Genomic DNA, 11,911 nt, shown 5'->3' with positions numbered 1-11,911 from the left:
TTAAATGTCACAACATCATAAACTAGCATAATTAACATGATGCAAAATAAAACATGGAGTAGTATGTAATTAACATGATGCAATATAAATAGAGGATCCAAAGGTTAAAAGCCACAAATTAACAATCCAGAGAGTTAAGACAACCTCAAACAACCCAAATTAACACTAAGAAGTTCAACGTCTCCTCATTTCTCAACCTATATTCCTCATCAAATTACCCTAATTAATCAGAATACTCAACCTCCACAGCTTCTGTAGTAACACAGCTACCCTCGCCTTCGTCTATCCGAAGGTGAGCAAGCTGTTGCACAGGAACGGGATTGGCGGGATGAACTATGCCTGCAAACGCTTCAGCAGAGTCGAAGCCATCCCGGTCCATCACTCGCCCGTGTCGACGCTCGAACACCTCCTCCTTCAATAAGGGAAAACAGTGCACACTTGGATCAAATCATGCAAATGGAGTGATCAAGATTTAAGACAAAAAAAAGTTGGTTTCTTTTTCTAAGAGAATTAATAATAAAATGGGTTGAGATATCAATTTAGTACCAAGTTGAGACATATATGTCTTTGAATATCTTCCAAATTTCTCACCTGCAAAATTTGCCAAGAAACTAATGTTTGAAAGCAAGAAATAAGGGCTGATTTTATGAGAATCATCAAGATTCAAGAATGTTATATTTTCACTAACCTTTTTCCTGTAAGTATCAATACGACTGTGCATCACTAGGTTCTGATTCAGAAATTATTGACCAAACTGTGTATCAGTCTACAAATTACATAAAAATAAAAATAATGCAAAATGGACTAAATCAAATTTTACAAGATATATGTAATCACAACATCAACATAATTCTAACTTGCATACATGTTGGATCATTGTGCTTCTTCATATCAAAAGTATAAGGCAAAGGGTGAGACAAGCTAATTCATAAACTACTTAACCAAGCAATTAATTAGACAGCTTAATTCAGTTCAAATAATCCATAACTATAAAGAAATTAGCAACAATTCTTAGTAGATCCAAACACAACAAGAGTGAAAGCAATAAAGAGCAGAGATTTGGATTGGATGCAAATGAAACCTTTCTAGTTTGTATGATTTTGGCAGCATTAAGCATTTCCTCCTCAAGATTGCATAGTTCCTTTATATCCATACCATCAACTTCTTCACCTCTTCTCTGCCTTCCAGTGATAAATAGTGTAATAATATAATTAATCTAAAAAAATTTGATGTCTTAATCAAAGATGGAAAAAAATGATGTAAAGAACTACATACATGATCTCTCTTTTAAGTGCAGTGTTCTCATCTTTCAATCTCCCCAACTCATCCTGCATTTTCTGCACCCAAAACAAAAAGATAACTTTTTTATGGTCATTCCTCAAAACCCTTCTCAGAAAAACACAAAATCATAAAATTAAAAATGTGATCTTTAAACCTCATAATGACTGCTCCATAGATCAACACCCACTGTGCTCTGGTACTGTGATAGGGTCCTCGAGTTAGCAAATCTCGCCGAAGATCATCTTTAATATTATATCTTTTATTTTAATTAGTTATTTGATTTACATGTCTTTTGTAATCTTTTTATTTATTTATTTTGCTTGCTTGGCAAGATAGGTTTTAGAGTTTAGAATTCTATAAATAATAGAATTCTCTATCATTTTGATTCATTGAGAATTAAGAAATAAAATACTTCTTTTCTCATTCTTGTTCCAAAACCCTAGAACTTCAACTAGGAAGTTATCTTCAATCTTCGAGTGCTCTACAAATCTCTTGATAGGGAACTTAAACCCTATCATACTGATCAATGACTTTCTTCATCCTACCAATTAAAAACAGGTGAAAGTGAAAGAAATCATGTCAAAATCAAATCTTTCCTCTGAAAATGCAAAAAATCCAAGATGGGCCAACATAGATCAAACAAAACATAGAAATTTGAACGTACGAGGAAGTGGGGCTGGTGTATAGATAGAAATTGTGGGTGGTGAGCAAGATGATTGAGACCTCAGCATCACAGAGACGAGTGATTTTTTTGGCTTCCTTCAAAATCTCATCTTTTTTCATGGAGAAAGAATCCATTTTTCTTCTTCTTCAAGAATTGGTCTTGGATGCATAATTATTCCACAACATATGTTTGACTGTTGCAGAGGAAAGAGAAAAGCTAGCCATTTGCAGTAAAGGGAGAAAGGGAGATGGAAAGTTTGCTGGTAGCTTTGCAATTTCAAGGCTTTTTGCTATAAATATGGGAGTTTGGGTATGTGGAGTTTGAGTCTAAAGACAGCTCATGAAATTTTATTATTGCTCTAACTTTATTACTTAGATATATATAAACCAAAATAAATAAAAAATACTCCTATTAGCATCAGTGTTTTTTTTTTCTTTTAATTTTTGTTCGTACATCAAAATTTAGCAATTTACTACGAATTCTTTCAATATACTGCTTGATTTTGTATGTCAGATTGGAGAAATCAGCAGACCACGCTTTGCTTGAATCCCTATATTTAATTTAGTTATTTTTTTTGGTACATTATTTAATTTAGTTATTGATTTATCATATGTTATGTTTAGATATTTGTTTCTAGTATTAATATTATAAATAGAGTTATTGTTATCTTTATTTACTTTTGTCGACCAACGTTTCTATACGACTTTCTTATCTTTTCGAACTTATAAGGTTCTTCTTTTATCAACTGGTGTTTTCATCGCGATCTCATCCTCCATCCATGAATTCCAACGAGGAAATCATTTTGTCTTTCCTATATGACCGGATAATGGTTGTCTGTAACAGATTAAACAAGAGGTTGAAAGTGATTGACGAAAAACAACACTTGTTCACTTACACGGATTCATATGTGTTGCTACAATATATGGTGCCGGCCTATGTCACGCCGTGGCAAACAACGACACCTCTTGTTTAATTTGTTGTAAACAACCATTATCCGGTTACATAGAGAAGACATAATGATTTCCTAGTTATTATTCATGAATGCAGGATGAGATCGCGATGAAAGCACTAGAAGAAGATGAAGAAAATCGAAAGTAAATAACGATAAAAAGGCAAAATATATTATTTCATTGATTGATTAATTCCCAAGATAACAATAGCCCTATTTATAATACAACTTAATGGATAAGAAAATTAGAAAAGATATGCAAATCTCTAATTTATCTGACTAAAAAATGCAACTAAATAATAGTAGTAATAAAATATTGAACATATCAGCTTGGGATTTTTGTAGAGAATGATGGTAATTTGTTGTTAAGGCGAAGGTATTGCTACTCCTCTCGTGTTTCATGAATAAAGATTTGATTTTTAAGATTATGAAGAAGCTTACATGTTGAATTCTTAAGCCAGCGCTAGAAATTGATGAATAAAATGACCTATAAGAGCATCCGCAATGACGAGAAATTCGTCCGGACGAGGCATCGTCCGCAATCGTCCGACCACTGCATGTCGATGGACGAGCGAGTCGGGCAAAAGTTTGGACGCGTCGCCCGACCGTCGTCCTTCGCCTCTATGCTTGTACTAACCTCAAAGATATGCAATCAATATTTACGTTGATATACACTATATGTGGCGTGCATTGATGATAATGAAAAACACGAGGTTGAAACACAATATGGAACCAATATTCAATATACACACGACATGCATTGATGATAACGGAAACATGAGTTGTTAAAAAGAATTTAAGCAACAAACCCCAAACATAACAATCACTGTAAAACTATCTTAAAAAGGTCTAAAACAAAACTAAACCTAAAACAACTCAACCAAACTGTTCACATAAGCCAGATGCTTATTTGCTGAAGCAGATTCATACTCAACTCCAATCTTCCCTTGAAGACTCCCATCACTTATCCCATAACAATAGATCCAACTCTCCCCCACAATCATCACCGTCTTCCCATCGAACCCGGGCAGAATCCTAAACCGGCAACAGCCCACCTCCCCAATGGTGATCTCCACACCTCGCTGCAAGCTCAACGCCATCCCCCCGTGGATCATGATCTCGTACCTGTCCCTCCACACGTGGCGCAACCCGATGTAGCACAGCTCCCCTCCCATCTCTGTCAAGACGCCCTCTGAGACACGAAGGGAAGGAGGTGTTTCCAGAGGTATGACCTCGTGCAGCTCCCTCTCGACATCAAACGCTACAACCATCCCCGCGTTTGTCAGCCAGTACGCCACCCCCTTCATGTAGAAGCCGGGGCCAACCACGGCGAGATCCTCCACCATTTCGACTAGCGTGTTGTCCAACACCCTCCATAGATGCGTCCTCGAGTTGTAAAGCTCGAAGCTGAGCTCGCTGCCGTTCCCACAGCCGAGGACAGGCACAGCGCATATCAAATTATACCTCTGCTCGATGTTCCTGGCAGAAGGGTCGAAGGCGAGGACGGTGCCAGCCCCGGCCCCGTGGTAAAGCAGGGGAGGGGGCAGGGCAGTCCACTCCTTGATGGCCGGGTTGCAGACATAGAGGATCTCGCTGGCCTCGCGGCCTCGGCAGAGGAGGAGGCCGCTGCCGGAGGCGAGGAGGTCGACGGACTCGGGGAGGAAGCTGAGGCTGGGCATTGGGACACCACAGGAGGTGGAGTCCAGGGTGATGAATGTGGGGTCGTGGTGCTTTCTTTGGGCGAAGAAGCCGGAGAGCTTGGTGAAGTGGGTGCTTTGCTGGAAGGCGAGGAGAGGGGATTTGATCCATTGGTTCCATTCCTTGGAGACACACATGAATTTGATGAGGGATTTTGCAGGGAGGAAAGGGAGGAGGTTTTCTTTGATTACATCACTCAGATCCATCACCTCTTTCCTTGTGTGAAATGGAGGCAAGCTCAGATACATTTCTGTCACACAACACAAAATCATGAGTTTTATTGATTTAGACTAGAAACAACAACAACAACATAACCATCACATTATTAGGCAGATCAAAATCATCAAATTGAGAAAATTACTTAAGTCAATCACCCTTTTCAAACAACACATAGATTGATTTAGACTAGAAACAACAACAACAACATAATCATCACATAATTAGGCAGATCAAAATCATCAAATTGAGAAGATTACTAAGTCAATCACCCTTTTCAAACAACACATAGATTGATTTAGACTAGAAACAACAACAACGTAATCATCACTTATTTATTCAGATCAAAATCAACAAATTGAGAAAAACAAATTTGAATTACAAGATAAACATTGTAACTATCATCAATTCATCAATAAGATCACTAAGGAAAAACAAATGTATGCTAACTCTTACTATATTTTACTAATTCTCACAAAAAAAGCACGTAAAAGTAAAATTATTGGCTTAAAAAAAGTAGGAAAAACTAACCGTCCAACACTAGCGTAGTAGTATTCTCTCAAAGTGAAACGAATCAAACAAAAAAGCAGTAATTATATAAACAAGAGAGGGAGAGAGACTTACTTGGAAAAGTCTTGAACCCGAAGTTTCACTCTTTTGGGTGGTGGAGACTTGTGTATTGACTTGGAAAAATAGGGATTTACAAATTTCTCAACCTAAAAATAAAATCTTAGGTACTAAGAAATATCCGAATGCTAATTGTAAAAGAACAGAATCTCGTCACATAAATATATTGATTACACTTAATTAAACTTTAATTAATTTATATTATTATATTTTATTTTTAATTACTATGATATTTTGTGAATATATATCTAATTATCCTATTCCCATACACCCTAAACCGTGTATTTACATGTATCATACACTAAATAATTAAATAAATATTACTAATTCCAGCAAGAAGATTTGATCTGTAGATAACGCCATATTCTTGAGTGTGAAAAGATCTATTATCTGCAAAAGTGTAACCATCTAAATACATACACAAATATGTAAAATTGGAGGAAATTGACACAAAAAGAAAGAGAAAGAGAGAGATGAAAGTGACCTTGAATTTCCAATTTCCGCTCTCATCTGCTGCTAATGAATAATGATATTGCTTGGATTCATAAATCACATATCAAACAATCATCGTTTTTGGTTTCCTATGATTTAACACAAAATTAAGATTTAATTATGAGATAAAGGATGAGAAATTTGAGAATGGAAAGACTCGGTTGAGATATGCGTGTTATTCGGCCAAGTGAAGAAACAAGGAAATGCTACGTACTCTAATCTCAGTACCAATGTTAGAAAACTCTACGTGTCATTAGCTGATTATTTCGCACAAATCTAAATTACCTAAAATATTAAATTTGCCAAAACTTTTTCGATTAAAGTTGTTTTATAATGTAATGTATTAAATTTAAAAGTAAGGATACTAACAAAATATTAGTTTTTTATGTTTAGATGATATGAAAATATGAAATCTATAATTATATATCAATATACAATTAACTAATTAGGTAATCCCTCCGTCCAATTAAGATATGGATCAATATACATTTGAGTATTGATCGATATAAATATTTAATATTAAATTAGTATAAAAATTTAATAGTATGGATTATAATAAAGATTTAGTATATGAAATCAGTATAATTTAATAGTATGGATTCATAATAAAGATTTACTAGTATATATCAATATATGGGTCGGGGGAGTGATTAATTGCTAACTCATCCTTTAGTTGCTAACAACAACTAATTTAAGACCATAAGATTTTAAAAATCTTGTGGTCTACAATTTGTCATGTGTAATTTTGTTTTTCATTTTTTAATATTAAAAAGATAATAGCAAGTATCAAATTTAGGGTTTAGAAATATAATGTCAATACAGTGTATGAAATACATCAACACGAAGACATAATAATGTCAACACAATTTCATATTGACATTTTACAAGCATAATATTGACATATTATGTAAGGTGTATTGACATAAATCTGTACGTAAAAAATACGAAAATTCAAAATTCAAAAAAAAAATTCAAATTTTGACATCGGAACATATGCATGTAGTATATCGTTGGAATCCTTATAAAATTATCTTTAATTTGATATATGTTGTATAAATTTAAAGTTTTGGGATTTCTTTTAAAAGTTAGTTATAACTAACTTGAAATTAATACCCCTATTGATATTTATTAGAATTAATCCTATAGCCTTATTGACGTTTTTGTTGATCGTATTGATATTTCAGGGTTGATGTCTAGGCCTTTAATTTGAATATCTAATGGCTATTATTGAGTTAGCAATTAAGCATTGAGTTAGCAATATAACACTCCCCGGGTATTAAAGGCCTAGACCATCAACCCTGAAATATCAATACGATCAACAAAAACGTCAATAAGGCTATAGGATTAATTCTAATAAATATCAATAGGGGTATTAATGTCAAGTTAGTTATAACTAACTTTTAAAAGAAATTCCAAAACTTTAAATTCATATAACATAATTTTATAAGGATTCCAACGATATCCTACATGCATATATTCTAACGTCAAAATTTGAAAAAAAATTCGGAAATTTTCAATTTTTTCGTACAGCAGAAATGTCAACATACTATATAAAATATGTCAATATAATAGGAGTACATATAGAATGTCAATATGAGCAATGAGTTAACATTCTTAAAGCATTGTGTTGACATTCTCAAAGCATTGTGTTGATATCTTCGGAACACTATATTGACATTTTCATCCGAAACCCTAATTTGGAGTTTTTTTTTATCTTTTTCGATTTAATTAATAAAAACAAAAATTATACGTGGCAAATTGTAGACCACACGTTTTCTAAAATCCTATGGTTTTAAATTATGTATGGACATTTCTAATTGTTTGATATCATAATTAAACTTAACTCAAAGCCCAATATAAGACAAAGTCCAACCCAATTTTACTAAAATTATAACTTTAACCATGTTTATGTAACCCACCAATTTATCAAGTTAAGCCATGTTATATCATAAACTATACAAATTTAGATTATTTCTTTTAAATCAAACAATAACGAAAAAAAAATCTTGCATATCTTAACATAAAGCCCATATTTTTTATCTTATTTTATATATCTTCTCGTATCCCATTTTTTTATTAAACGAGTCCTTATTATTTAGTGTGAATCAATTCAATAATTGTTTACACTGATTTAGGGGCTAACTCGCAGAAACCTGGGCCACCCGTCATATCAATTTAACGGCTACTATAAAGGCGATATTATGATACAAGGTGGTGTATGACGTGTAATGCACCCTTACAATTTTAGATATCGATTAAGTTATTTTTAGATTGATTTAGTTCATAGAAGATCAGTTTTAGAACGTTTCGGCTCATACGAGTCATACCTTCTTACAATAATATTTTATTATAGAGTAGATATTAGATAGATCATAGATGTGTATGATTATAGATAAGAATAATAATAGTAGGATTTATTGAAATCAAATTTTAAACTAAATTTTCATTCTTAAACAAGGTGGCTAAATTACTTATCTATCCCTGAAAGGGACAAACCCTAGTCAAGATTTCGTGGAAAGGGAATCCCCAAATCGCAATCTTGTCCTACAATTGAAGCTTCGAAAATTTCCAAGAAAATCGCAAATATTTGCAAGGTAATGAACGCTTCGTCAAAGCCCCTTCAGCTGGTCCACTTACCTTCTTCAACGCGGCTCCCTACACGCTCCAATTTCTACAGAGGTGAATTTCTCAGAATCTTCGCTAGAATTACTCAAATTCTTGAATTTCCCTTTTCTATTCCACCCCAATTTCGGTGATCTTTCCGTAACCAAACTGTGTGGCTTTGCGAAGGTGTGAATTTGATTCCGAGAAGGTTTAATCTGCAATTGAGCTGTATCTGCGAATCCCAGCTGCGAAGGTGTGGAAACGACGCCGTTGCGGGCGAGTTGATGATGTTTGGAGCTGGTTTGCAGCGGCGATCAGCTCTGATTGCCGCGGTGGCTTGTATTTTGGTGATCGGCAATGCGCCCCATAAAACCCTAGCTTCCAATTCGCCGTCGGCTTTTGTCGAAAATGTTATTTATTCTAATAAAATTGCCATTTTCTCCAAATCATATTGCCCGTAAGTTCTTACCAAGTTGAGGTATTTATCTATGTTAGATTGGTAATATGAGTTTTTTTAATGTGTTTGTTTTTTCAATTTTAGTTTTCATTGATGTATGATCTTGAAATTATGGAAATAATTGGTACTTTTATGTCAAGGAGTTTGTAGTGTTTGTGTATAATGTTCTATGGAGTCAACATTCGATTCGAAATAACGAGGGGGAGTGAAATGTGTAGATATGAAGTTAGTTGTTGAAGAACTATGCAAAGAACTTATCTTTTCCATTGTTAGATTTGAATATTGTTATGCTGAATTTAGGGCGTGTTGCTGTGTTTTAAGAACCTTATCGGCAAAATCAATGTCGCCTGTCTTTAGTTCAAAATTAAGGTTTGAGAGAGAGTTCGAATATATAGGCTCCGTGCAAGAATTTCGGAGGGTTTGGTTAAGATGTTGGGAAATTGTAATCAAACAAAATACATTCCTCATTATGCATTGTTCAACCTTTTCAGTTCAAAATTGTAGTATCTCTGATTTTAGCAGCTTTTAAGCTCATGTGTTTGCTATCTTCTCGGATCAGATATTCCTTGCGAGCCAAGCGCGTATTTAGTGAACTCGAGGAGCAGCCCTATGTCGTGGAGCTTGATCTTCGGGGTAATCATTCTTTTCGTTAATCTATTAGTACTTGTTTGTCCTTGATGTATTTGTCTTATTTTCTGTTGCAAAATCTACTATGTCGGGTGATTGATGTATGTTCGGTGCATGGTTGATTACTTGCAGATGACGGATATAAGATTCAGGACGTTCTCCTGGAATTGGTTGGGCGACGAACTGTCCCACAAGTGTTTGTAAATGGGAAGCATATTGGCGGTTCTGATGGTAGGCCTTGGCCTCTCTCTCTCTCGATAGCAACATTTACTTCGTCTCTCGCACAACATAACACAGTATCTGCTGTCTTATTTCTTTGGATGTCAGATCTGCAAGCTGCTGTTAAAAGTGGTAAACTGCAGAGCCTTCTCAGTAAAGCTTGATGCAATTCGTGTAGTAAGAGACGTCTACAGCTACTGTTGACATGGTCGTCGCAGCCATTCAGGTCAATTTGGCCATCATCATCATCTCTATCATCACATTCATGACTCTATTATAAGGATTTATTTGTGTTTTTGTCAAAGCTTTCACCGCATCTTTAGCTGACTTGTTGGTATCGGCGTCTTAATTCCTTCTCTGTTTAGTAACCGTGGATTCGTGTTGAAAACAAAACCGGATTTTCTCCCTTCCTGGATAGGTGAATTGAGTTGTCCTTTTTTCGGCTATGCATCTACGAAGAAGGCCTGCTTGTTTATCGACATGTTTTTCTTGGAAAATCTCGTCTCCGTATGTTGGAACTCTACTCAGGGACGTCTCGTCTCCGGCCTTGATCAAGTTGAGCATGATGGCACTGGCACCTCCTCGAGTTTGATCTCGTCATGATTTCTTCAATAATACTAAGAATTTCTCGAGCATCGGATTTTGATATTATTGGGCTTCAATATGTTTAATTTTCGAACTTTTGGGCTTTATGGATTTCCCAATAAGCTCCTAAACACTTACTTTTTTGCGGGCCTGGCCCAACAGAAGGCCTATAAATTAGCCGAGAGGTCACTTACTTTTTTGCGGGCCTGGCCCAACAGAAGGCCTATAAATTAGCCGAGAGGTAATTTTATTGCCAAAACGAGAAGTCTATACATATGGACCGCACTCTATTTCACAACGTATTTACAATGTCGTGATCATTTTGATTGTTTCATTTGAATTAAATAATAATAATAATAACAATAATAATAATAATAATAATAATAATTACTTATAATGATTTTACATTTTTCTTAAAGAAGTCAGATAGATCTAACAAAAATCTGTATATAGTTTGTGCGTCATCCAATTTACGAATTATACTAAAATTCAGCCATCAAATTAATCTGTTTACATTTGGCAAATTAAAGGCTGAAATTATTAAAAATAAGGGGAAAACCTACCTATGTATTCTGAAAGATATACTACGTATTAATACAATTAACAGGATGTTTGTAGATAGTCTGGCCTCGTGTAATTTAGGTACCACTAATTAATTATCGTACCCATTTTTTGGATAAATAGTCTTTTAGTTAGGTTGCTGACTGTACTTAAATGTTAAAATTTTCATTTAATCAGTATTGCCTAATTCAAAAGACTAAACTAATGCTACAGCTAACATTGTGGGAATAAAGCCGTAGAGACATACTAATTTTATTTATTTCTTAAAGAAACTCCACTTTTATTCCAGAGCTATCACCTAAGTACCTACTACATGGATATATATCATATTTTGAAATGAAAAATATGCTACTAGTACTTGAACTTAATTTACTATCTTATTGTAATTTTTTGGAAAAACACATTTTTTAGCCCGAATTTCAATTAATACATTATTCAAATCTCTTAAATGTTGTAGGTTGGAAACTCTAGTTGCTAGTCGATTTTTAATAAAAAATCAACCCATATAGAAAATTGAGATACTATATACTGCTCCCTCGTTCCCTTATAGCTGAATCATTTGTTTTTATTTATTATGATTTTTAAAAAATGAGTGTAAAAAAACAAGCAGCTCAGCAAAACAACATCATTTTATAGGTCTATTTTTACATATTGTCACTGATATTATTATGAAATATTGGTCCCTAAAATCATGAACTTTGGTCAAATTTTGGTATTTTCCATAAACTTTAAATGGCCTAAAAAATCACAAACTTTACCTTTTGTTTGTTTTTTTCCTATAGCAGCCCAAATAAGAGAACTTTGGCAAAAATCTTATTATACGTGAGCAACCGTGAAATGTTTATGATATTTTAGACTACTTTTTTAGTTCATGATAAGTAGGATAAAATGCTACGTAGAAAATCACGTTGAGTTAGTAGTGTCAAATAGG

At 34.4% G+C, this 11,911-nt stretch overlaps 3 protein-coding genes across 7 annotated transcripts; 1 reads left to right on the top strand and 2 right to left on the bottom strand.

Annotated features, from left to right (window-relative positions):
• Positions 1-59: 59 nt before the first annotated feature.
• LOC125209226 (agamous-like MADS-box protein TM6) lies at positions 60-2,237 on the bottom strand. 2 transcript variants are annotated; one of them, XM_048108828.2, is made up of 8 exons: positions 1,946-2,225; positions 1,804-1,822; positions 1,436-1,483; positions 1,276-1,337; positions 1,082-1,181; positions 689-730; positions 547-591; positions 60-412 (listed from the first exon to the last, which is right to left on the bottom strand). In XM_048108828.2, exons 1-8 carry the CDS (start codon positions 2,077-2,079, stop codon positions 224-226), a joined length of 639 nt encoding a protein of 212 aa, XP_047964785.2. In that variant the 5' UTR covers positions 2,080-2,225; the 3' UTR covers positions 60-223. The 2 variants fall into 2 exon arrangements, with proteins under 2 accessions (XP_047964785.2, XP_088925562.1); XM_089069436.1 differs by lacking the exon at positions 547-591 and having other exon boundaries at positions 1,946-2,237.
• A 1,371-nt stretch (positions 2,238-3,608) lies between these two features.
• On the bottom strand, positions 3,609-6,083 carry LOC125211938 (F-box protein At5g07610-like). Of its 2 annotated transcripts, XM_048111904.2 has the most exons (3): positions 5,920-6,083; positions 5,433-5,524; positions 3,609-4,842 (listed from the first exon to the last, which is right to left on the bottom strand). In XM_048111904.2, the coding sequence occupies exon 3, from the start codon at positions 4,838-4,840 to the stop codon at positions 3,761-3,763; it is 1,080 nt and encodes a 359-aa protein (XP_047967861.1). In that variant the 5' UTR covers positions 4,841-4,842; positions 5,433-5,524; positions 5,920-6,083; the 3' UTR covers positions 3,609-3,760. The 2 variants fall into 2 exon arrangements, with proteins under 2 accessions (XP_047967861.1, XP_047967863.1); XM_048111906.2 differs by lacking the exons at positions 5,433-5,524; positions 5,920-6,083 and adding an exon at positions 5,340-5,410.
• A 2,366-nt stretch (positions 6,084-8,449) lies between these two features.
• LOC125209037 (glutaredoxin-C3-like) lies at positions 8,450-10,721 on the top strand. Of its 3 annotated transcripts, none has more exons than XR_007174288.2 (6): positions 8,450-8,606; positions 8,718-8,988; positions 9,548-9,621; positions 9,748-9,846; positions 9,943-10,060; positions 10,253-10,721. XR_007174288.2 is itself a non-coding variant. In XM_048108621.2 (5 exons), exons 1-5 carry the CDS (start codon positions 8,525-8,527, stop codon positions 9,996-9,998), a joined length of 582 nt encoding a protein of 193 aa, XP_047964578.1. In that variant the 5' UTR covers positions 8,450-8,524; the 3' UTR covers positions 9,999-10,721. The 3 variants fall into 3 exon arrangements, 1 of the variants encoding a protein (XP_047964578.1); XR_007174287.2 differs by having other exon boundaries at positions 10,200-10,721; XM_048108621.2 differs by having other exon boundaries at positions 9,943-10,721.
• Positions 10,722-11,911: the final 1,190 nt, after the last annotated feature.

Source organism: Salvia hispanica, chromosome 3 (genome assembly GCF_029641045.1).
Source record: "Salvia hispanica isolate PSC_SH4W2 chromosome 3, Shi_PSC_v1, whole genome shotgun sequence".
NCBI classification, from domain to species: domain Eukaryota; kingdom Viridiplantae; phylum Streptophyta; class Magnoliopsida; order Lamiales; family Lamiaceae; genus Salvia; species Salvia hispanica.
Note: the sequence above shows the minus strand (reverse complement) of the source record. Positions and strands in the feature narration are given on the sequence as shown.

What these genes read in the sequence shown, in the direction of transcription:
- LOC125209037 (XM_048108621.2), top strand. Translation starts at nt 8,525, where the DNA reads ATGAACGCTTCGTCAAAGCCCCTTCAGCTGGTCCACTTACCTTCTTCA. An exon ending in TTCTCCAAATCATATTGCCC is followed by an intron (nt 8,989 to 9,547) that starts GTAAGTTCTTAC and finishes TTCTCGGATCAG; the next exon opens with ATATTCCTTGCGAGCCAAGC. An exon ending in GCATATTGGCGGTTCTGATG is followed by an intron (nt 9,847 to 9,942) that starts GTAGGCCTTGGC and finishes TTTGGATGTCAG; the next exon opens with ATCTGCAAGCTGCTGTTAAA.
- LOC125211938 (XM_048111904.2), bottom strand. Translation starts at nt 4,840, where the DNA reads ATGTATCTGAGCTTGCCTCCATTTCACACAAGGAAAGAGGTGATGGAT.
- LOC125209226 (XM_048108828.2), bottom strand. Translation starts at nt 2,079, where the DNA reads ATGGATTCTTTCTCCATGAAAAAAGATGAGATTTTGAAGGAAGCCAAA. An exon ending in TATGGAGCAGTCATTATGAG is followed by an intron (nt 1,338 to 1,435) that starts GTTTAAAGATCA and finishes TTTTGGGTGCAG; the next exon opens with AAAATGCAGGATGAGTTGGG. An exon ending in GCACTTAAAAGAGAGATCAT is followed by an intron (nt 1,182 to 1,275) that starts GTATGTAGTTCT and finishes TATCACTGGAAG; the next exon opens with GCAGAGAAGAGGTGAAGAAG.